The 26,340-nt window shown below is 37.1% G+C and overlaps 1 protein-coding gene across 9 annotated transcripts in view; it reads right to left on the bottom strand.

The window, feature by feature from the left end:
• The window catches only part of NAV3 (neuron navigator 3), a 524,389-nt gene that overhangs the window by 31,739 nt on the left and 466,310 nt on the right, over positions 1-26,340 (bottom strand). For 6 of the 9 annotated variants that reach the window (XM_052668319.1, XM_052668318.1, XM_052668316.1 and 3 more), the window contains 8 exons: positions 23,850-24,555; positions 21,842-22,330; positions 15,414-15,455; positions 12,959-13,119; positions 11,326-11,514; positions 8,940-8,992; positions 4,719-4,742; positions 2,370-2,447 (listed from right to left, as the gene is read on the bottom strand). In XM_052668319.1, the coding sequence (XP_052524279.1) occupies positions 2,370-2,447; positions 4,719-4,742; positions 8,940-8,992; positions 11,326-11,514; positions 12,959-13,119; positions 15,414-15,455; positions 21,842-22,330; positions 23,850-24,555 (1,742 nt within the window). The remainder of the gene's footprint in view (positions 1-2,369; positions 2,448-4,718; positions 4,743-8,939; positions 8,993-11,325; positions 11,515-12,958; positions 13,120-15,413; positions 15,456-21,841; positions 22,331-23,849; positions 24,556-26,340) is intronic. The other 3 variants (XM_052668317.1, XM_052668320.1, XM_052668321.1) reach the window with 3 other exon arrangements.

Consider the following 26,340-nt stretch of genomic DNA (forward strand, 5'->3'; position numbering starts at 1 on the left):
CTCTTAGCACTTAGACATACGGCTATCTTGAACAGACCCCTGGCATATCTAAAGACTTTGCTGATGCACATTCCCATTTGACCTGTTGAGTCCAGGCTTGTAAAATAAAGGTAAATAAATAAATGTCCTACCACTTGACACAACTGAATGGGAGGAGTTGTGAGAGGGTGCCGGGGTCTGGTTGGCTGCAAGTAATGACTGCTGACCTTTCTTCTTCACTACTAGCTATTGTCTTCTTGTTTGGTTGCAGGACTAGCCAAACAAGCATTAGCCAGTGAAATCCCTCCACTTTCCAGTGGCATCCAGACTCTACTATAATTGGTAAGCATACATCCTTCAGCTTCATACAGTATAAAAAGCAGTGATCAAAGGCTCTCCAAACAAGCTGCTTGCTGGAATTTGAGCTGATTAGTCTCATAGGAAGTCTGCTGGCTGAACACTTTCAGCACTGAAAACAGCTCTTTCTTAATTAGCACTGAGATTTGCCCTTCAGCAACATTGAAAGAGACATCAGGGAAAAGCCAGAATATATATATAAAAAAAAAAGTAAATTAAGCATCCAAATAACAGCTGGGCCTGGCATGGATTTAATCACATGCAGGCAAAACACTTTGGGGTTAATCAAATGAAATAAACAGCTGAAATCAAGCATAGTACTCGAGTCCAACAGTGCCTGAATAATAAATGAAAACGAGTAAGTAAAGTCTCATCAGAGGTTCCCAAATGACTAAGAGATGCTTTAACTTCCAAATGGTCAGATTCTGGTATAAAATCGTACATGAAGAAAAGGCTTGACCAAACAGGTCAAAATTCATTCTGATGGTCCTTTAATGACACTTGCACTACGAAGTGTCTTTTGTAGCAAAGCAAGGGAAAAAACACACAAAGAGGATGGTTATGAAATGGCTGAAAGACTTTTTTTTTTGCTCGGTTCTACAAAGGGAAAGGATAACAAAAAATTCCAGCCTGAAATGAAATGAGATCTCTCATTGTTGGCTTCAGTTTGTTGCTCTCAGGCAAATGAAGAACTGTCCAGCCTGGCAGAGATGAAGATTAAAATTTTACTTCTAAAATACATAATAGAAGGAACCCCCAAAAACTGGATGGACATACTGGCAATAAATTCCCAAATATATATCCTGAATTGCATTTACAAATCACTATAAAACAGATTGTTCAGTAACTGTCTGCTAATATCATCTGAAGCCATAGTAGCCAGACAGGACTGCAGCTCACGTTCCCTATCTGGCATTATTTTCTGATAACATGTTCAATAACTCATATTATCAACTGATAACTGATAATTATCATATCAACTATTGGAAGTTAAACCAGGGATCTTTCTATGAAATGTCCAGTCTTCATTGGTTATATATCAGCATAGTTACTGAAGCTTGTAAATTCTATGTATAATTTTATATTGTTCACATCTGTCTGTATTATGCTGAGCTTATCTTTGTGAAATTTAACTATCATAAATTCTATCAAAATCTTCAATTCATGCCCTTTCCTTGGTTGTGTCTCCTTACTTCATGGTTTTCCTCCTAGCATACAAAAAGATGAACATGAGCCAGCAGTGTGCTCCTGCAGCTCAGAAGGTCAATGGTATCCTGGGCTGCATTAAAAAAGGGGTGGCCAGCAGGGAGACAAAAGTGATTGTCCCCTCTCTACCCAGCTCTTTGTTTTTCGTTTTGTTTGTTTCTTTCTTTTGGTGCTTGTATCATTTTATATGTCAGAAAAAAATGTTTCTTTTCAACTTAAGAAGTGGAGCAGCATACTGGTGTTGGCAGTTTAATACCAACAACGCTGATGTAAATTTTACTATGGCTCAAGATCTCTAATAAGCTTTAGTTTTGGTAGTTTGAATGACATATAATGGAACAGAGTATTTCATGTTACTGTTAAGCCACAGCATTTTATTTATCCTGGTCCATATTGAGCCCGTCTCTATACATTTCAAAATGATTTTTAACAATCTAAGTAGAATGGATTGATACTTCTGTCATGAAGCATCAATCTGCCACTCTTACTTGTGCAGAATCCAATTAAAATTGCCAGACACTAAATCTAACACTTCAAATTTCATCTTAAGGGACAGGTAACAACATCAGAAAAAAAAAAAAAAAAAGAGAGAGAAATCACAACCACTACCCTTTTCAGAACATTAATTTCCATATCCACTGTGTTTGACCGTAAGACTTTTTTCTGCCTGAAGGTGAGGAGATGTGGATGTGAATGAAACAATTCATTTTAAAAACACCAAGATAAATCAATAGTAAAAGTATCCTAGATCACATCTCGGAACCTGAATTGAATAGAAGTTATTAACCTATTTGACAGTATTTTTCAGCAGGGGCAGAAATACTTACATTTGCAGAAAGTTGAGATGTAAGAGTAGCAACTTTTTCCTGTGATGCAACAAGCTCTCTCCGTAGTTTCTGAATTTGCTAGATGGAAAAAAGGCTACCATTAGTACTTCAGCAATTGACTTCAGTTGAATTTTTCTTGACGTTTTTCTTAAGAGATCACTAATGTGTGATCACTGTGTTAAACAGTACCTTAACTTTTAATTTTAATCTCAAAACTGTGAAGAAATACAGATTAATAAAAGTAAGCAATTAATGCTACTCCAAAAATTTTCTTCCACTTAAGCAATACACCTGCTAGGATTGCAGTTAAGGAGCACAGGTGAGCAAATGCTTCATTACTTCATATGTACAGTTCCCTGTTTGCACATGCAAACAACATATTTTCTTTTTACCAAACTGTGTAGACTTCAAACATATCTTTAGTGTTTGACTCTTTGAGGCTGAAATTATGCAATACAAATTTGCAAAGATTCACCTTGCCAGAAGTTAGCTGTGTAATGCAATTACGTGTTGAATGTCTGCATTAGATGTAAAATAAAGTGCCAAAAGATACTCCTCCACTGTCCGTTATGAAGAAGGCTTCAATGGCAACCTCTGACACAGAACATTATTTCATAGATGTCTAAAGTTAGGTGTGATGTGGCTACATATATATATATATATGTATTTTCACTCTAACACTATAGTTCCCGCATGACATTTGATTCAAATATGCAACCTTCAACCTTTCTAAATCTTATCTTTTTTTTTTTTTTCTCCAAAAAATCTCTGGTCAGCTCACAAAAAAAAAAAATAATGTAGCTTTAAATATACATGCTGATGTAGAAATAAACTACATTCAAAGCTCCTGTATCCTTTTTACAAGAAACATAATCCTTAATAAAAGCTGAAAAAGGCTAGATAGCAAGCATGAAACCTGCATATCATTTTAAGAGCATTTGACTCTACTTGAGATCTTATAGAGACTCCAGGCATTTCACTGAACTTAAGCACAGCATAAAGTTTCACTTTGAACCCCTCTCACATTCAGACATAAAAGGAATTACTGCAAACTAGAGAAGTAAAATGTCTACAGACATCCCAGCAAACAGAGCCCATGACATTCTCATACTAATACTTTCACTGTAAGGACTACTGCTATATTTTAACTTTACTATTCCTGTGAAAATCAACAGGGAATACTGTACATGCTTTAAAGGTAAACAAGCTTCTGTATGCCAATGATACAAAAGTAATTAAATAATTTGCACTGGCTCAGAATAGAAGATATTTTTGAGCTGTTTTCCATTCTGGCCTTCTCCTTTTCTTTTCCCAAGAACTGTCTTTGGTTTTCAGTAGCAATAATTCGAGCTTCCTGAGTAAGAATCCTCTGATTACAGAAATGCAGATCTCACAGGGCATATCTAGATACTAAGAAAGCTTCATAAATGTTGTTACACCACTATATACAGCCCTTTATGAAGGGAAATGAAACAGGGAATTGTCATTTACTCTGCTGAGCTATGATGCATCTTTTCAACACGTTTGATTTAACTGTCAGACAAAGGAGCTTAGAAAATCTCAAGGAAAATCTCAAGTATTTTTTCAATACTGAAAAATAGTGCAGTAATCAAGGACAAATATGTTTATTTGTTCAATCTTCCCAAAGTATCTTTTGTACTTTTTTTTTTTTTTTTTTTTTTTTTTAAATTTTTACTTTTTGCCTGATCAGAATAGTAAAAACAAGAGCAGAATAGAATAAATGCAGTCTGGAGACATGCAGCTCTGGGAAGTGGACATGCACCCCTTGGTGCTGCAGCTTATTGCTGCTATTCCTTGGTGCCCTTTCAATACGACAGAACTTTGCATGAAGAAAGACTATAATTGTATTCAGCTGCTGACTCACTCTTGTAACTCGTTCTAATGTACTGTGAGGAGAAAGAAGCTGTTTTCCATGTCAGGTTTCATTTATATCTGAAATCCATCTGCTTTTCTCCAAAATTCATCAAAATGGTCAGTTTTGGAAATTTAATATGCAGCAAAGTGTAAGCGATGGAAGTTCAAAGTGAACATTTTAAGTCTTTTTCTGGTGAAGTACACGGAGTTACCTTGAAGTGCACAGTCCCTTAGACCCAGTCTGGAGTGGTTTTAAGTATGAGATCAGACGTATTACAACTCTTCTGCTCAGCAGCCTGATTCTCACTGATTTTTTTTTTTAACCTTTCCAGAACCTCAGCCAGGAATCCTTCAGCACAATGCTCAGAAAACACCTTTTAGTGCAGTGGATCATACTTTTAGTTTAGATAAACAATACATTTCTAAGAAATAGCAAACAAATACACAATTACAAAGATGAAGAAGCGTTCTTACCTCTGAATGTGCCTTTTCTTCTGCCTGGAAGAAAACAAAGAAGAAATGGTTTAGAAACAAGAGCAACATAATTGAGGTGATAGAAAATAAACACCAGCTACTCTAAAGTGAAATGAATAGCTTCACAGATCCCTTACTTTTAATGGAGATATGCAGTAAAAACAGTAAATGGAATTCTTTTTAACTTACTTGGAAAGGCTCCAGCTGAAAACCCAAAGAGTTTTCCAGCATACTGACAAGATGAAACCGGGGTAGAGGAGGAACGGTAACAGAATTGTAAACTGCAGCTACATTTCTAACAAAGGAAAGAAAACTTGCTATGCTGTCAATGAACGTACCTAAATCTCCACACATGAACTTTTATACCATAATGAATATTATGGCTCCTGTAACTATAGTTGCTTAACTGTATACTGTGCAATAATCCTAACAGACTAATCCCTGCTAAGAAAAGTTGGCAGCGTACCAGTAAAACATATACAGGATAAGGTGTGGGGAGAGGGCTCCTTGTAGTTTAAGGTAATTTCTTCCATACAGAATATTAAAGTATATCAAAGCATGTTAAAGTTTTAGCTTACATTTATTAATAATACTTAGTAATTCTAGATATTGTCCACATTTTTATGTATTACATCATATAATGATGCCAAGCTTCTTATTTATTTAGCAGCCTTTTTCAACAAGCTAAGCAACTAAGTCATTACAAAGCATACCTTTGGATGTCTGCTAAGATAAAAGTCATTGAATTTGTAAGCAGGGGAGTGGATTAATTTAGCAGGCATTTGGCAGACAGAAAGATCTCACTTCAGTGGGATTCTAATGGAAAGTAAAGACGTAACATGAGAGAAGAAGCTATTCTGTAACACAAAGTGAGTGCACTGGAAATCAATGCACCCCATGATCTGAGGTAGCTGAACTTCAGAGAAACAGTCTGATGTTAGGTGGAAGAGTAAAACAAACACGGGTAGAAGAATTAGATGTAAAAAAAAAACTTAAAAAGTGTAGGAAAACTCAAGGTAAGCGTTCCTAGGAAATTTCCCAGATGTCAGGTAGTACCTTTTTTATTGTTTGCTTGTTTGTCTTTGAGGTTCTAGAAAGCACAACTTTCGTGTCACTAGAATTTTATTACCTGATTATAGAACCATTTTCTTTCCTTACCTAATGTTGGTGAGTAAAAGACTTAGAATAGTCCTTTTTCAGTACCTGTCTTTGTGTTAATTGCCAATAAAAAGGCTGAGATGCTATGATATTTCCCTGTGCAACACTTAGCTGAAATGACTGTAATACCTACATCACCACATGGGAATGATTTAGAGTAGTAATTGTTTTATTTGTCAGCACTGATGTGACACATCCTGACATTGGCTTTCTGATTTACGCTCACAAAAACAAGATTTGCCTACAGAAAATTTTGAAAATCTATTCCCATTATTGTTACTTCAAACATGTCATGCATGAAAAGCCATTAGAGGATCAAGAAAGACAAGAAAGTTTACCGTGCCAAGAAAAGAAAACAAAAATTAGGTTTGGTGATCTTTTGCTGGAACTGCCAGTGACCTCAGATCACTGTGGTCCCACTGACAAGAGAAGTGCTGCATGTTGCTAGCAGATGGCTCCCTCAGCATACAAGGAAGTTTTGGCTTTCTCTCAGAAGTCATAGAGGCAGATGCCACAAGTCATCTTTAATGGAGAGTGGAAGGAGTAGATGAAAGAGAAAAGGGGTTCTGGGTGTTTTATAACTTATATAATAAGATCTGAAACCCACATAGAAGTGTGCAGTTTTCAGTTAGGAATTCATGCTGACATCACTGTAATCTAGTTCTCAGTCATAGGCTCACAACTTCAAAACTCTGCTCTAAAAGGAAGCAGTATTGTTCCTGTATTTCTCTATTGCATCCATGCATCTCATCCTTGAAATGTAATCTTTTCCTTTTTTTTTGTAGTCTTAGAATATTAACATACAAATGACATATCCTTACTCATCTCCTTTAAGCTTGGCTTAGCACAGCTAATGAATTCTGGGGATTCTAAGTGTAGCTAATGCTGAAGAGGCAGTGCGAGAAATAGAGCAATTAACTAAATATGTGCAAATTGCGGTGTCTCACCTACTGAGCAGGAGATTAAAACTGGAGACAACCTATCATAATTTACACTATCACACATCTTTCTTCAGCCTCTTGGAAAGCTAGATGTACTCACTGTCAAAATGGGATCAGTGTTTCAACCCTAGAGTCTACTATATCCACCCACATGGTATTTTCTGTGAAACAAAATGTTTTAATCTGTAAAGTATATCTCAACAAGCTAGATTCCCAGTTTATTCAAGTAAGTTCTGAAAACTCAAATGCAAACCCAGAAAGAAAGCCAATACATATAGAAAATACTAGAAGATCCATCTCACTGGATTTATTCATTGCAATAATAGCAAATCATGAAGCATCTCTTCTGAATCTCATATTCTAATTTTCAAAGAGACAATCTTCTGAGAGCATGTTCAAGCTTTCCAGCTGTCCTCAGTTAAAAGTATGTAAAGATCTTGATATTTATTGCATACTTTATCTGAAGCATCAAGGCGTAAGGCAATGCTTGAAGTCTGATAAATGACTTTTACTGATACGTTTATGGAAAGGTAGCTGCTTTGGAGTTCACACTGAGTGATTTTGGCCTGCAAAAGTAAGGCAGAGCACCCAGCTCTTGTATCCTCCTTGAATCTAGTAATAACTGAAAATGAGTTACATGGAATATAATTCTGTGAAGCTATCCCTTTCTGGAGGCAGTGGGGCACTGTGGGTATCACTGAAAAATGAATCATGGCTCTTATACTTCCAGATGATTTGATACTGATTGTCTATCTTCCATCTTTCCACTCCGCTTCTTCCTCATTTCTTGATTAATTTCTGAAAATGCTTACATTTTTCACAGGATCAAAGGGATTAAGTAGGAGAAATTCTAATCAAAACCATCCCTGGAGCTCAACTCTAGTAATTTTACCATACTAATTCTTTCCTTGCCCTTTTCAGATTTTTCTGTAACTTCTATTATTCTGTCTACATAATCCAAGATTTAAGGAGCAGGGCTTAGCTGCAATGTGAATTTACAGCCAGAAGTTTTCAGAAGCTATTTCACTGGCTTACAGCATTATGTTAGATAAAGAAGTTAAAGTTGGTTTTACAGAAAAATTACCAGTTAAACCATGAAGTTTAACTGTTAGTGTTAGGCTGTTAGATTATTCTGTGCATAGATGCATCCCACTTTCTTAGCTAACACAAGTTAAGTATTGAGACAATTGCTACCAGCTGTACAAGAGGTATAGCTGCATCAGCCAACAGGGGCTGGATATTCCCAGGCTAGAACTAGGGCTGGCCTAGGGCACAGGAACCCATGTTGTTCCAGGGCAGTGGAACACTACTCAACACCTGAAAATGTGGTGAGGAGGAGACTGTTCATGAATGCATTGTACAAAACAGGTGCAACTACAGCATGTAATTGTGGTTTGCAAATAAGTTGCAAAGCAGCTGTTTTGTATTAGCAAGGGAATGGAGAAACTTGTTTAACTCCTCCCATCTGGATGATTTCTTGTTAGTAGAATACTGGAGAAACAAATTATGCAGAAGAAATAAAAAAAATACTAAAACAATAGTAAAATAGAAAATAGCTTCTGCTTGAGACAGGAGAATACGATTAACATTACATAATCTAATGATCTAATTAACTAAGACTAATGAGTTTTTAAAGATGCTCTTATCATTGGAAATAATATTGTCATTTTCAACACAGATCAATAGAAATTTAAACTGAAAATTCTGTCTCCCTTATTTTGAAGCAATTTTGTTTTTTAAAGTACACCTCAAACAGTAACAGGACAAAACAACTTTGTAAACTGTACAATTGGAAAAAGAGCTTGAAAAATGTCTAAACCGTTCAAGATTATTAATTACAACAGCATAAAGTCCCTCCCAAAGAGACAGTTCTAGATTATTACCTTCTTTCTAGTTTTCAAAATATACAGTAGGTGATTTTAAGCAGTTTCATATCGATCACTTAAAAAGATGGAAATAATGCATTTTAAAATAGCATAACAGTAACACCAACACTAAAAATAAATCTTCCTGCTTTATTCCAGTGCAATCTTTATCCTTCTAAACCTTAAACTATTAAAAGTGTAATGAAAAATGAAGAAGAGCAGAGGCAGGCAGAACTTTCTAAAACATCAATACTCACCGTAGAATAGAGAGACGATGTGCTGGAGACAAGTGATAACGAGGACCCATGTACTTTAAAAAAATGAAAACATAATGAAATATTGCAAGCATAGAACACCCCCAATAACTCAATAAGCTCAATTACTATGCATCTTTTTTAAAATGAGAACCAATTTTCCACAAAGAACAGTTATTATGAGTTACCAGTATAGAAAAGCTCTTGATATTTTCTCTTTTTCTCTTTTTTTTTGACAACAAATCATCTTATAAATACACTCTTTGTAGAAACCAGAAATTGAGTTGTTTATGTACCTGTCCAAAGCTGAGCAAACTGATTTTTAATAAGAGACTGTTCTCAGCAAACCAGTTCTCATTCCCTAGGATGAACTCTAAGGGTCTTCTCAGTTGGTTTCTCCCTTCAGCACAGCACAGACCAGTGCATTATGGCATTTGTAGTTTCTGTGAAGGGGTTAATGCAAGATGTAGTGACATACTTCCACTAATCATCAGCAGAGTCAGTCGCAAGAGCACTGAGTGAAGATGGGAAGACTTGACCTCAAGTTTTTCCTGACCTCTCTGAAAATGGGAAGTGAAAACTGTGACAAAATAGCCCCTTCTGCTGCTGGTGACTCTCCTGAGAATAGACACTCTAACAGGGAATTTTGCAGGAGACCATTTATTTCTTTAATACTTTTCATTTTTGTTTCACATGAAATGTGTTTAATTTTCCTGCTCTGCTGTTCTCAATATACTGTTTTGCTTAAATAGCTCTCTATTTGGCACGTGCCTGCATACCAAACTGACAATATAAAATACTTGGATTAGCTGAATAGACTTCAAATCCAATTTTGTAGCTATGTAATTATTTACAAAGATATGGTCATCACTGATGTCCTATTGCTTTCAGTCTATCCCTGATTTCCAATCTCTGGTTTTAAACTCTTATCTAAGCTTCTTTCCGTCCTTGCACTCAGTGGCTCTATCCATTACCTGACTTGTTTCACTAAAACCTTCCTTAGAACTGCTATCTTGAATAAAAGACATTTGTCCTTTCTACAATACAATCTAACGTGATTCTCTAATGACCATGAACTGCTTAAAGCTGTTAATTACTGCTGCACAGTATTCACTTCTATTTACTCAGGTTGATCACGGTTATCCACTCCAGCTGGATATGAGACGTGAACAGTGAAAAAGTTTCATCAAAGTCACTGATGACAGATTATTGAAATTCTAGTTTTAATACCTCCTTTTTAATGCACAACTGTTTGTCTTGTTTTCTCTATTATTCGTCCACCACTATCTTTGACAATTCCCCCTTTCCTCAGCAAAGGCTGCATAGCCACCTCTGTCCTTGAATTATGAGATATGCTTCCATGCAGTCAGCCATCCTCTTTGTACTGACAGCTCACGGCTTAATCTGTCCTGCACCCTACTGCTCGTATTACATACCCAGATGTCTTCCTGACACATCATCTAAATTGCAGAAGAATGAATAGAAAAGTAAAAGTGTTATTTGTCCGCTATTTCACCCAGGACTTCTTTTTCTCCTCTTTATTTCTTGACTGTGAGCTTTGGGGGCAGAGGAAAATTTTTAATTTTCTTGTTATAAAGATCATTTGTATTGTTATCATTTAGCAGTAAGCAAGACAGAAGAGATGATGTTCGAGAATGAAGCTCCATTAAATTTTACATTTTTAAAATGAAAATATGTGAGAACTTTGTACTTAGGGGAATTCTGCAAATGATCAGATTTAATAGAAATGTTAAGCAGAAGAAAATGTTATCACACATTTAATCACGACTTGTTAAATTCTCTGTGGTTAAAAAAAAAGACAACAAAAGAAAACCAACAAATAATCTTTAAATTCTAGGTGTTGTGCATAGCACTAAAGAAACCAGAAAGACTAATCTCCAAAAAGAAATTAGATTAAATAGAGGTCAGATTAAATGGAAGAATTAGAAAAGTAAGATGGTGGTATTAGAATTTAAAAAAGAAAAAAAAAAAAAAAGGAAATGCAGATGTAGGACTATGAAAACATTAAATCACAGTTAAGATATGCTCAGAGACTTCAAATTTGGATACAAAAAGAATAAAATAATTTTCCAAGAATGGCTACCTTTCCCTAAAATTTTCTGGGCCAAAAGTAAAGTACGTATATAGGAATGATTACTCTGTATTACGAGGGAAATATCTGTCTGTGCTGTAGGGTAAGGAAGTACTGTCAGTCCAGCTCAAAAGAACACAAAGTTATTTATAATAACTATAATAATAACTATAGTTATTTATTTATATTTGTTTATATTTATTTATAATTAGAAAATTATTTAAGCTTTCATGTTGTAGAAGAAATATTGATGATTTTGCGGCCTATTTGGTGATTCAAATAATAATTCAGTCTTACCTTCTTCCATGCTGTCCCTGAATGAACCCGAATGACTAATTGCACGTGGTCTCTCTTCTAGGGATGTAGCACTGCCACACAGTTGGGAGTCATCATACAGATCAAAAGAAGTATCTTGTGCCGGGATGCTATTTGAACGCATCATACTGGGTCCGGGAAGGTTAAACTGAGACAGGTTGGTTGGACTCACTGGAATACAAAGCTTTATTAATGAAGTATATTTCCATTAACTGAATTCTGGTTCTTAAAAAAATTGTTATTAGGGACTAGCATGGTTATGTGGATTTTACACTGCTGAGAAAATAACAAAATGCATTTATTCCAATATCCAAAGCTATACGGAAAGGGGAAGAAGATGATTTCCAAGGAGCTGGAGTTACATGAGTGTTCCTGAAAAACACATGTAACACTAATGCTGGTGTCTGAATAAACTTGCTTACTTTGACTTAGTGCTTAAAAGAAGCAGCTGCCTATTCAAATCCGATCAAACTATTGCTTTAGATCATTCACGATGTGCCTGAAGTTTTGCTATGAAAACCAGTTATTCAGTGGAGCTGTGATAATAGTAAACAGAGAAGGACATCAACAAAATAAATTAAGCAGATCTTATTACTCTCTGATGTGAGTGCAAGAACTATGAACTACGAAAGAAAAGAAAGATAATAGTAAGAAGAAAACTGATAGAGTGAGAAAATCACTGCTTAAAGAGCACTGTGTCTTCAACTACTGCAAGTATATGGAAAAAATTCAAAGTAGTGGTTTACTTAGGCAGCATCCAATTTCATTTTCAAAATTGGGTTTGCTCAACTTCTTTTCCCCATATGTAATAAAGACCAATATTTTTAAGGGCAATCAAATTGCTTTTGAGTGACTATAACCTACAAATGTCATAAGCTGTGACCGAGTGACAGAAGTATAAATACTTCACCGGCTGCAGCAAATTCCACAGTAAGGATCTAAAATACAACAGCTCATTGTGAACCTAGGTTTGTGTCTAGTGCTGTAAAAATAAAGGGTTTTATATCAATCATTAAAGAATAAATACATTTATTAACTAAACTAGATTTGAGTTATAATAACTTGAAGAAATATCTAGAATAATTAAATCTAACTCTTGACCCGTAATCAAATAAAACTAAAGTGTGATTCACATCCTGTAATATTATAAGGATTAAGGATAGAACACTGATTGGGTCCAAAGCAGCTGTATGTAGGTCCACACATGCACTGGAATGCCTAGAAAGACCTGTCTCAAAACAAGCCTGTTTACGGGAAGAAAAACAACGTTTAGCATCTGGAATGAAATCCACTAAACTCACTAGAAAGAATCCTAATGCCTCAGATAGGCTAAAAGACGAGCAGCTCTGAGCTAAAGGCAAATTTCCAGCTCTGCCTTCGATTTTCCCCTCCTTGGGCAAATCACAGAAAATTTTTGCTTTTTTCTTGTAAACAAAATAAGAAGTATCCTCATCTACTCCATGAAAAATGTTGTTTCACTTTATTAATGAAATACCAAAATGTGGTGATAGAGCAATCTAAATACATTACTGAATTTAATAAAATAAATATGAACAACTGGATATTACGACATTATTCTGAAATGGGAGAAACAGTGAAGGGAAATAGCATTTACCCAGGTTGGAAAAGTGATATTTTCCAGTCGCAGATGTAGACATAGCTGAAGGAGAAACAAGTGGGGACTGACTGCCAGTGTCCTGCAGGCCTCCAGTGGAATGGGAGCGTAGCCACTCCTTGCCTTCTTCCTGACTTGTTTGCCGGGATGATGGAGTATATCTGAAAAACCACAGCTGACAAGCTCAAAACAATGACAAGGTGGTGGTTTAGAAAGAAATGAATGTGTCATAAAAAGCCTTTTCCAGTTACAGAAAACCAAACCCTTAGAATGCATCAAGTCTAGTTAGTCAAATGATTACCATCAGGAATTTTACCAACGTAATGTTTACTGTCTTACAACACAAAAAACACCAGGCTTAGTTTCCCTTCTGTTTCACCCCCCTCCCCAAAATAGCATTCCCTTCATTTTAAGAAATACAACGATAAACCACAGAAAACAGCTGACAGGAAAGAACTTCAAAGTTAAATGTAGTGTATAGGTTGATGCAAAAGCTTGGGAGCTGCATGTCTAGAATGGGCAATGGACAAACTAGAAGCCAAGAAAGGTGAGTAGCTGCTTACAAAATGACACCTGGCATATCTCATGGGAAATTGATTAGATGAAAGGAATGAAACAGATCAACAGTTCTGAAAAAGCAGATTGCATTGGTAATGACAACCACTAATGTTCACAGTCATGGTCTGCTGCTCTGAATGCTACTTGGCACTCTGTCCTGCCCCAAACTGCAGGGAGGGAAAGGGACAGGAAAAAATGGCGATTAGCAGAAAAAACTATTCAGAAAGAAGTCTGGAAATCGAACAATTCATCTACTGCTTCCCACAGCAATCCAATAAAACATGCACAACTGCCACATGGGCTAAGAAGGAGTAATGGTAACTCACTGCTTCACTCTTTTATAGCTGAACTGGAAGAAAGGCAATTCCAGCAGTGGTTAAAAAGTAAAATGCGCAGGCAGAGCGGATCTTAACCAAGAGATTGATTTCAGCATTGTCTGCAATAGTTTGCTTCACTCAGCACAGTCGCCTGCTTAAAAATGAGCATGTTCTTCACCACTGTCATGAGCCATCAGTGCTCCCCAAACAGCAGAGCTGAAAGGGCTTTTGATATTCTGGCCTCAGGCCTGTGAGGCAGGAGTATTTCTGCTTAGAAAGCAGATTGAATGAACATGCAAGTTCCCATGTTGTGCTTGGGGTTTTGTGCAATATTTTAAGGCATTAGAACATCTTGTTCTGATTAAATATTTACCTCCTTTCTTCTTTCAAAAAATGGCTATGATGTTTGCTTCTAAATGTGGTATAGAAGAGTTACCCAATGGTTATCAGATCAGAAAGATGGTAAAATGAGAATTCAGGATCTGGGTTTTGGTCTGGGATCTCTGCACATTGAATCAATCTGACATTTCTTCTAGGATAACTGATCAGGCTTGCATGCCTATAAGTTGTTTCTCCATTTCACTTTCAGCTTTCAGCCACCATTACAATCTGTCAGCCACAAACCTCATCATTCCATTGTACCCTTTCAGGGTCCCTTTTATGCCTTTTTCATATGCTCCACCTTTTCCATTCTCTCTCAATCCAAAATGATTGTTTTGGGATAATGGGAAATTTGATTAAATACTTTTAAGGAGAGGGTAGTGCAGAAGAGCAGAAGGTGCTAACTACTGACAACACTTTAGCACAATCTTTAATAATAAAATACTGTTATTTATAAAGAACTCATGAGATTTCAGTCATATAGTTTCAACAATTGGAAGGCTGTAGAGTGTCTCTGTGTGTGTATGTATATATATACCTTTGCTTGCCAAGTCTACTAGCTGGACTAGGGCCATAAAGTGCCATGCCTGATAAATTACTACTGATTCCCTCTTTTAAAAATGGAGCACAGAAGAAAGCAGATGACTTCTGTTTTCTGTGTTGAAGATGGCTCTAATTAGTGGGGAATTAGTAGCAGAATGGGACTCAGTATTGCCATGTACATACCAAGAATAGTAGTTGGAGCAGGGATCATTTTATACTTACAAATCTTGGAGAAAAGAATTAGAGTTTTCTGGATTTACCCTCCAACTCAGATTGCATGAGTGTTTGCATTTAGAGTTCAAGTTCAGATCCACCTCTTAAATTTTGTTTTTCTTAATGTTTTCAACAACTAGTCCCACTGAATTGCAAAGGCACTTTGCTCTTTCTCCAGGATTGAATATCCTTTAAGAATCATCTCAAAAGGAATCTTCTTAATTTTATTCAATTTCCAAGATATATCCAGAAGGGATATTTATGCACGAGGCAGACTTGGAAAGACAAAATCCATTGTTAAAATCTATGAGTTTTGATTTGAATCTAAATACAAAGAACTCTGTTGGGAACAAGATGGACAAGAGGAAAAAGAAAGGGAAAGACAGTGTAGGAAAAATTACAGTAAAACAGAGAAGTAACAGTCATGCTCAAAATATATATACCTTAATCCCTTTTTGGGTAGTGTATTTCTGTCAAGGTGCATGCTGTTAAAACAAAAAAAATCCCTAAGGACATATAGAAATATGACTGTTCAGAATTACAGATTTAAAGGTCCAGATACGGGTGCAAAACAGAACATGTACTCTCACCATTTATTTTCCAAATAGACAAGCTCTGAGCTGGGTCAATAGTAATTTGGAGACTGCCCAAGTCATAAAGAAGTCCTTCCCTATCACTTCTATCCTTCTTACAGCTTCACCCCACAATCTGTGCAAGAATCATATGGTCACAGTATGAATCTTTATTTTTCACAGTTTCCTACGATGCACCAACAGTTTTTCAAAAGAAATGAAGGTTGTGGCACCTGCTAGGAGACAGCATGGCCTTGCCAGAAGCCAAATGACAGCTCAGCTTGAAGAAATACGTGCCAAACATACAGACCTTTGGCTTTCTGTTGCTATGGGGCTCACATAGCTAAGTCATGTTGTGGACAATGAAGAGCGGCACTGCGACAACGCTATTCCATATTCATGCATAAAAATCTCAGGGTGGCTGGTTATCAGAGATCTATGGCTGGCATTTTCCTAATTCAATTTCCATCACCATTACAGAGCTGTCTGCAAGGGCACTCACTATCCTTCCTTCAAACAGAGTGCAGTTTGGGCATTTCCTCAAAAAGACTTAGAAGATCAGTCCCTGACTAGTATGGGCTGAACTTGAGCTTGTTATCATCAATTAAATATGGCAATGCTTTTTCCCTTAAGAGTATAATGTAGTCTCACCGTATGGATTAAATTACGAAATGGCTTTAAGAAGGCTTCTGTATTATATATCACAATCACACCTCTTAGAGCAATGCGAACTTAGGACCATACTTCCTATCTAAGAAGACTCTCACTCTGTTACTAAAGGTCAGTTCCTGTTGCATCAGAGATGCTGGGTACTTTCATGTCACTACCTTTATCAAGGTAGGAAAAGGCAGTAAAATACTGTTGGAGTTACCATTATGGTCAGTCTGATGGCAGTAAACCACCTTCAGCTTAAGGAACACTTACAAACAATTTTCATAGTTAATCAGGGCCTCACTTGCATGGGGAGTCAGCAAACTGAAGGAACTTAGCAGGATGTCAGTACTGGCCTAGTGGTCCGGGTGACAATAGCTCTGACAGAGAGAAGACTTAATTTTCAGCATTTTGCTCCTGAAGTAACTAACAGGAATGAATAATAACTGGTAGAAAGAGAACATCATTATGAATGCATGATTCCTGTATTTTTTAGTTCTCTACAAACAGGAATGAGACCTTGATATTCCTTCATGTATCTTTATGCATCTCCAAATCTCAAAACAAATAAACATGATCATAAGATAAACAGCTCCCACAAAGATTTCAAATACGTTAAAAAATATTATATTTTCTAATATTTCTTTAGTTTGAAGTCCTATATATTTAACAATAATCTATATCACATTATCTAATCAGTCATTCCTCCTTTAAATCAATCCAAAGTTGTGTATTGAAACAAGCCATGTACACAGGTAAGAGTACCATAGCGTTCTGCTGAAAAACTTTCGAATTCACATGCCCAAATGAAATTGAGGTGAATATTCCCAAACAAAAGTATGGAATTACTGCAATTGCATAAGAGTGAATGTATAAAACATTCATTTTCCTTTTTAAGATACTAAAATTTACAAAGGCGATCCTAGATTTTAGTTAGTTACATGAAAATATTAACCAGGGTACTATGTAGTTATTTTTTCAAACCCATAAGTGGCCATATGTTTTTAGTATCTGAAAACACTGTCTCCCCAAAAAGCTGGGTATGTTACTGGTACAGAAACTAAACTTCTTGTAAATGGAACTGAACTGCAATATCCAGAGATCCCCTTTGAAGACAACTCCAGTCTCAACCGAGTGCCCTAAATTCCTTTAAAGATATGAACAAAAAGTCCTTCCTTTCCCAAAAGAAGCATTGCATTCATAGAAATCTGTTTCTGGCTCAAAAGAAATAGGAGCCACACACCACTATTAAATGAGGCTGAGAATTTGCCACTCTTCCTAATGTCTTTCTTTGCCATGTCAATTGCCAAAATTACTCTTGCAGAAATATACCTGTAACTGTAGGCTGAAATGATTGATCCCACCATCTATCCATTCCCTTCATTTATTTTGCACTGCTGCACCCATCTGCAAGTTCTCTTGGGAGAATCCCCAGGGAGTCTTACAGTTTTTGGTTCCTTCTCCTTGGTGTTGACTTCAATTTGGGAAAGGCAGACAATGGCCATAATGAAATATCTTTGGGCTGTATTTAACTGTTGCAGAGCTGCTATGGAATAAAATAAATTATTGCAAGCCAAGGAACGCTGAGGGCAATCTAGGATAGCCAAGCTGATATGGGACTTACAAATGAGTTTACATGACTGGCTGAGCACACCAGAAAATCTGATACATGATGCACTGTTTCACACCTTTAAAATCACAAAACCATCAACTCAGCTGATAAGTCATAACAATTGAAATCTTCAAGTGCTTAAATGGGTATCAATGCATATTCATGGTTCTCAGAACTGAACCATGTTCTAACGAAGTAAACCAAAACAAATCAATCATGTAATTAGAAAATACTTCTAATTCTGCTAATCTTGAAATGCAGCCATATTTGCTGATGTAAAACTGCACTGTAAATTCCTGTATTTCTGCACTATTTGTGCATCTGTTGCTGTCACTAAGACCAACCAGGAAAAAAAGGCAAATCTATAATATTCAACAGCAATTAAGTATTAAGCTAATTACTAGTGATGACTACCCATCGAAAATTTTATCATTTAAACCAGTGTTATTTCACCAATTAACTCCAGTTGAGAATTTTATTTTAGAGTGCACAGAACTATTCCGTGTATTTTAAACACTCTAAATTGATGTAAGCTGAAATACAAGTGCCCTTCCAGACTGTGAGTTACACTGCAATAACAAAAGAAGTAGACTTATCTAAATAAAAGCTGCTAGTGCACAACTGGAAAAGGCCCTGAGGGAGATGCAAATTTTGCTGGAAAAGAATCTTTTTTTTCAGTATTTACTGAATATATTTTCTGTTTATTACAGTAGAAAAATCTTTGTGGAATGACATAAAAATTGGCTGGAAGAGACTCTGATGCTGTACAATTCAGCAGTTGTCAGGAGGCCTATGTTTGCCATTGCCTGGTGAGTATCCTGAAGGGCTGTGGGCAGTGCCCCCAGAAGGTCTGAGACCTGCTAGGTGTGCGTGAGCACATGTGGCGGAGACCTTGTAGACTTACTGCTTCTATGGCTAGTGGCTATTTTCTTGAAGGTAGCCAAGGGCTACTACCCTTAGCAAGATACCCATGCCTTGAGATTTTCATCTAATTTTCTGTGTTCTTTCAAAAAAGTAGTATGGGATAACTACTTTATAAGTCTTACAAGGGGATTGGAACTAGATGATCTATATTAAAGGTCCCTTCCAACCCATGCCATTCTATGATTATATGATTCCATGATACATCAGATTATAGATCACTGAGACAGTGCTTTATCCTCCAGAAATGGCATTACAACTCCTTAGACACCCTTTCATCACTCTCTATTTTGTATTTGTGAAAATATATTGTGCTTTGTTATATCCCTTCAATCTAACAAACAATTGCTCACTATTCAGATAACTCTTTTTCAACCTGGCCAAGCACCTTACTTTATTCCCTCATTTGTTTATGAGAATGTCATTTGAAATAACACATGAAAATTTACTAAGTTTCAGATTTCTTACTGTAGTTACCAATTCCTATCCTTTAATCACAAAGCCCAGAATTATTTAAAAGGATGGTAATGACAGACCCCATGCTATCTGCTACTTAATCTGTTTTAATGTCCTCTTTCCAAGGACATAAAGTCAAAGAGGCCTTGCCCACAGTCACCTCCATCCCACCCTTCCTCATCATTCCCCTTACTCAGTACATGCCCTTTAAAACCTCTTCTTCATTCCTAGAAACTGCAGGGCCAATTCAGACTCTGTCTGAAGCAGGGAACTGAAAAGTTCATCAGACAACTGAACTGGAGATGTCCCTAAGTAATATTTAACCTTTTCATTCACTTTTAGCATGCATGCCATTAGTGATGCTTAGCTATCAAACTATGATCAGTAATTCGAGAAAGTAAAAAATAAATTTACTTGTATATTTTTTATTAGTTCTCTCTTCTCTTCCACCTTTCCCTATACTTTCTGTGCAGAGAATGTATGTGGCTTGCTAAGTCTGTCACTTTTTACTTTGGTCTTTCTGATCTTGTCCCTACGTTATGTTAGTATATCTCACTGTGCAGACTGCTCATTCAGTCTTGTGCAAGCTCTAGAGTGACCAAAGGATCACTCTATGACTCTAGGATATAACCTGGGTTCCCGCACAATGGCTTACAAAGGAAAAACCATACAATACTTTGCGAAATATATCTGCTGCTAGCATTGCAAAATAATGCTTTTGTTTTGAGGAAATACTTTCCAGCATGGAGGTTTTGCTTTATAAAACATCTCAGAAATCACACATCACTTGTAAAATATCTTTTAGAAAAATAAAACTGCAAAAACCCTACTGGGGCTATAATTCCAGAATGGACACCCTTTTCTCAAGGTGCATTTGCTAAGTTTGAGGTCAGATCAGTATGATAAATGTTTCTCTCTCGACATAACCATGATTTCCCCATACGGACAAATCTGAATCTTACAATATTGCCAAAGGCAAAGTATTTGGAACCACTGAAATTAAGTCACTGAACAAATACATACAGGATTAGAAGCAGAGGTTACTCAGGAACTTATGCCAAACCATTAACATTTCAAATGTGATGTTTAACATCCCCTGCATAAATATGATCTTTAGCATAAATTCACCACTCTTCCACATCATCTTATTAACTTCACCATCCATATACACAGTCATAAAAATCAGTGGAAAGTTTTCTGATCTAAATATTGATAATTAATGTTCTGAGAAATATTTGGTTGATGGCATACAAAGCAAATTGCTATTAGAAAAATTAAAGGCACAGTGCAAGTCATGAAATCACTCATGTATCAGTGTACTATTAACTGCAAGATTACATTGGTATATACATATATAGAACTGTAACGATGTTAGTTAGAGGTGTGATTTGAGCTGATACAGTAATACTTATGAAGGCAAAATAAGAGAATGAAATGTGTGGAGAGTTTCCATCTAGATTTGACCAAAAGTTATCTAGTTTTGTTTTTTTTTTTTTGTTTTGTTTTGCTTTTGTTTTTGTTGTTGTTGTTTGTTTTCCATGCTGCTTCACTGAAAGTGAAATCTTTCCATTGGAAAGTCTTGGTATTGAATAATCTCTGGTTTAATACAAAGGAGAAAAGCTCTCAACAGTCTGTTTTCCAAATGTACACAAATTTTTTTTCTTTCTTTTAAATAATTGTGCATTTTCCAAACAACTAGTTTTACCCTTAAAATGTTTTAAATATTTCTGACTCACTATAGTTTTCTTTTTTGAATCAGATGCTGCATACATATTGAGAACATTGAATTTTCAATCCTCATGTCAGATAAGAATTTCATTATCAAATCCTGGAAATTTTCGCAGGATGTGAAAACTACTGACTGCCTACCAACGCTTATTTTGTCTCCTTTACAAAATTTGAGTAAATGTTCCACAAAAAATAAGTAAAATTATAAAAAAGAAATTTTCTCTCAGGGTGGCTACACCATTTGCGTTATAACTTAAGTGGTAAAGCAGAAGTCTTTCACAGAGCAAACAGGGGAAAACCCTGTCCATCTGTTCCAGATGAAACTCCTGTTTTCTAAACAACATTCCTGCAAGGGAAACTGTATTTTAATGTCTGTGTAATGATTATCAGGTAAGGAAAATCGGTCAGGGCTGGATACTTTAATGTGTGGTCATCTGAAAGCAGGGACCCTCCAGCTCTGCCCCTGCACTGTGCTTGTGGGAAGAAAACTGCTGGGGTCCCACATTTGTGGTGCAGGTTTGTTAGCTTGGGGGCAGTGAGACAGCTGTGGAGCTTCTGAATGCTGGGAGGGAAGGCAGAACTGGCATGCAGGACTCACTGTGTGGCCCTTTAGATAGATATGCCTTTAGTTAGACAATGTTCCCTTTTCTCTGGTTCTTCTCCAGAACAAGGGAACAATAACAAAAAAACCCCAAACAACTCAAGATAGAAAAAAGTCCTTGTAAAACCTCAAAAGGTGGTTGACTCCATATCCAATGCCTGCAGTAGCTTTCAGCTTTCTTTCCTTCCTTTGATCCTTTTCTACATATAGGACTAGACTGCTAGTTAAACAGTGTCCCTTTAGGAAAATGGATGCAGGCTTCATTTTTTTGGCTCCTGTCCTTTTGCCTCTCACTGGTTTTGTGGTCACTGTATCTATAGGCAAGCTCACCTTTCCGAAAGAGTAGATCTGACGCTTCCCGTCCTCATGAGCAGGCTCTGAACCTCCTGAGTGCTTGTTGTCAGTCCAGAGAGAGAGCCATGATGGCTAAGAGGAAGGTCAATAGACTCGGAACTGGTGTGCAGGCTAGTCATGGACTGGTAACTTGGTGTGTCCTTACTGCCCGCTGAAGAGCTGCTCAGGTTTGCAGCCCACACAAGAGCACCTGATGTGAAAGAGTGCACTGAGGCGGGACTGGAAGCCAAGGAGTGACTTAAGCTTACAACATCTGCATTTAAGTCCGAAGGTTTACTGAAGAGGGGGCTGCTGCTACCACTTTGCCCACCTGCACTGCCCATGCTGCCTGTGCCCGAGGACGGCGATTCCAGGCTGCCTTGCCGTGCCAAGGTGGTACTAGGGCTGGGCATTGCCGATGTGGGTTTCACACCTTCAGTACTGGGTGCAGAGGCAGCTTTACCACTTGCCTTGGCACCAAACAACCTAAATGTAAAACAAATAGCTTTAGAGAAACCGATAGCCACATTAAACATTCATGGCGTAACATCCTAAGAGCCAAACGACACATTTTAATTACTGCTACTAAAACCATGCCTACCTAGTTGTTCAACGGCATCTCAAAATTAAATTCACTTAACCATATCATAATAATCAGGGTTTGTTTCATTAGCAACAGCTATTATTTACTCCTATTCAGATGTGCTCTTTGCACATGCAGACCCTCCCAGAGAGAGGGAAAATAAGCACATTTTTGTCTTATTATTGCATGAACAGATTACACTTTCACCCAAATTCAGGAATTTAACATTCCCACAGTCATTAGGCTTTTAAACCTCTTGCTTCTCAAATCTGCTAAAATGATTGCAACAAACACTTGCAAAATCCTTCAAAGTTTAACTAACATCTGAGTATTTCTGTAAAATTTTCCTTTGTTGCTCTTGTGCAGAGTTCCTCTTGTGGTCCCTTCAGACAGAATAAACTGCACCAGAGCTAAACATGCCCCATTTGTTTCCAAGGGCAGTCCTGGCAGAGGTGTATTTCACATAATTGCTCCCAGTAATTATACAGAAGAAATTGTCCACAGCGACGATGAAAAAGTCCCACAATACTCTAAAACTGTTGAAATAAAGGCCATGTGATGATTAAATGTCTTACTGAAAATGCATTAAGCTTTAGTTAAAGTGCAGCTCATAAATTAATGAGAAATAAATGCAAAGCTTATCGTGATGTGAAAAATGCATGGCTAATAATGTAAGAATCTGTTTTACTTATTACCAAGCCCACAAAACCAAGCTGCAGCTCCTTCAGCAGCTGGAGATGCTGTTTCGGTAACTAGCCACCAGAAGGCAGACTTGGCTTTTTTTTTTTTTTTTTTTTTTTCCAGCAATGGAACTGCTTCACCCAAAAGTGCATGCTGATTTTCACATCCCAAAACATTACAGTAGGGCATTTCCAACTGAAATTTAGTTTTGATTAATGTTTTTGAAGAAAGACATGAGATAGCTGCTTGGAAAATCAAACTCTTCCAGCTGGAGCTGCTGACAATGTACAAGAAAATACTTCATTAACCTACAGAGCTCATCAGTTTTCTGAACAGGCTACACCACCTGTTCAAGTGACAGAACGTGCCTTAACAAGGTGTCTTATTTATGGATATATCAGAATATTGAGAAAGAACTTCTCATGTGCTTGAACAGTCATTAAGAACTTATTTTAGCTTTCAAACTATCATCATGAGAATGTACTTAAATTGGTCAAAGCTCAAGCAATAGCCACAGCCAAAGCTCAAGCTATAGCCATGTCATGTCTAGAGAGGTTTTTAGGCCTAAACAAATAATTGTGTTGTGGGAAGGAGTATTCCCTTTTTGCCTCTGTATTTGGTTCTCTGCTTATGGGAAAATATACTCCAAAAATCCTTTTTACCCACTAGACACTTGTTTGACACATCAAAAATCTCTCCTTTATCTACAGCAATACGAAGAATTCATAGAAAAGCGCATACCTTCGAAATGTGGGTGATGCAATATCTGGGTATTTGGATCCTGGCTGCCTAAGTCCCGGTGTGCCAGAGGCGCTTGCTGAAGTTGGGCTGGATTTTGGGGAACTTGACAGTGAGACACTCTCAGAATCAGACACGGCCACTTTTTCCTTCTCCTTATCCGTCTGATTGATGGTGACAGGACTGGACCGCCCGGACCCAATCTTGCTTGGCTCCCGCAGTTTGGTGGCAGCGGCGCCCGCAGACTTGCTGCTGACATTGGAATCGATGCTGCTGGTGCTGGAGCGGTGCCCACCTCTGCCTGGGATCCCAGTGCCGCTGGACTTAGATGGGCGAGGCAGGCTTCGATACTGCAGCGTTGTCTTCGAGTTCACGTGCAGAACGCCATCGTCCTGGTTCTGAGAACCGTCTAAGCTCGTCTTCCGTCCCGCGTTGGACTTGCCACCGATGGCTGAGGATTTGGGCATCTTCCCCAGAGTTGCCGATCCACTTGTGATAGTCGCTCCACTCGCAGTGATTATGGTAGAAGATCCCATCCCAGACTTCTTGAACCCGAAGGACCCAGTAACAGTTGATCGCCCAATACCAGAGGGAGGCTTCTTTCCTTCGTCACCACTGCTCTTCCCTGCATCTGATGGAGAGCGCTGAATGGAGGCTCCTTTCAGAGGAGTTTTCACTTTTTCTGAAGCTTTTGCATCATCTGTTTTTCCTAAGTAAAAGTATATTTGAAAAGGTCACTTGTGTTTGAAGCTGAAATATCTCCAAATCTAATTTTAATGCTATGTGATTACAATTCCAAAATGAAAAAGTAAACAGAAATACCATCTTAAAAAAGCAGATCCATTTAGGACTTTTTCAGTTCCCAATAAGCAGTCAGGATCAGGTATAATACTTCTAAGTAAGCTTTCAAGTATTAAACTCTGAAGCCCTCCTGAATATTTCCATATTTTATACATAGCAAGAAAGTGTGGATGTACAAAACACTCCAGGACGGACCATAAAAAATCTGATTTTCTGCTGTTTTGGTTTTCTTTTTCTATTAATGGTATTTTATATGTAAGAAATACTATTTGAAAGTAAAACACGACATGTAATTAACATTTCCTGAAGAATGACATTAATTATGAATGTAGAAATCAGTGGTACTTACTGAGTTCTTTGGTTTTCATCAATTACTTTTTTAGCTTATCACTAAATTTGTTCTTTTGTTAGCTACAAAAATTATCAGAGAGATTATGCTGTCATGGTACAAATCTTCTTGATCTATAATGATATCAATTATATGAGTTAATAGTTTTTGTCCTATCCTTAATGTCTTTTCAAGAGCCTCAGGAGAGGCTCTCCCAAACTGCCTACATGCCATATATTCCTACATAAAATTATTGTGACATTCAGAAAGGTTTAAATAAGACACTCTTCTATCTCAAAAAAGTGGCAGACAAAAATGCTATTTCTGTTCTTGTCTGATTTATCTCTAAGTATTTACTGTACACACTTAATTAGCCACAAAGATTAGGCATAACAAAAACATCAACTCATATTTAATTCAAGTGATTACAGAGTTTTTGGAGGTAGGTGGCCTGACTTTTCTTAATGAACTAAACTTTAACAAGGAGCAACAATTACAAGTCAGAAATAAATCCACTTGCATATTTGTGCAGTGCACATTTTATGCCACACAAAGACACACCAGGACACTGATCAGGCACTTGCACTGCAAACACACAGGCTACTAGTACATACTCAAGAAATAAGAGCCTCTATTCTGTGTTGCATAGTAGCAAGTTCAATTGGATCTTCCACAAAACAGAAGACCTGGGAAATTTATCTTGGCACGTGGCTACCTTGGTAGGATCTCTTTTTTTAGTTGCTATTATGAGGGTGTCACTGCTGCAACCACATGAGCACTGACTGCTGCAATGATCCTGAGTGTCCACACAAGATCAGAGGCTGACTAATAGCAGTTCCAAATTGCTAAGAAACAAAAGTGGCTCACAATAAGTTCATTCTGAGAAGTTCCTTATTAGTACAACTGAGGGTTAGTACACACTCATTAAATGTTTCATCGGGACAGGTCAAAAGTGCTAGAAAATGTCCTACAAAGGATTGATAGTGCTTTAGTAAAATGATAAATTAGAAGGTGCTAATTGATGGCTTCCACCAACTTTGGATTTTTTTGCTGCAAAAGTAGATTACAAAAGCAGCTATTATTCCTTAGAAGCTTTTCAGAAGATAAGAAGTCATCTAGAATAGAAGGAATTTTGTAAAATGAATAGTTTTAGAATTTTTATTTCTTAAAAATAGACTAGAAGATACCTACAATACATATAATGTGGCAATTTAGGTTTAGTTCAGAAACACTAAATTTGAGTCCCCTGGTTTGACCTTTAGAGGTTAAATCTTTTAAACTCAATTTTTAACCTCTTGTGATTTCTACACATATGTTCAGTATAGGTTTATTTTTTCTAGAGAATAATGACAGGGCAGAAATGAG

The sequence above is a fragment of the Tympanuchus pallidicinctus genome, unplaced genomic scaffold (assembly GCF_026119805.1).
Source record: "Tympanuchus pallidicinctus isolate F22 unplaced genomic scaffold, pur_lepc_1.0 scaffold8, whole genome shotgun sequence".
NCBI classification, from domain to species: Eukaryota; Metazoa; Chordata; class Aves; order Galliformes; family Phasianidae; genus Tympanuchus; species Tympanuchus pallidicinctus.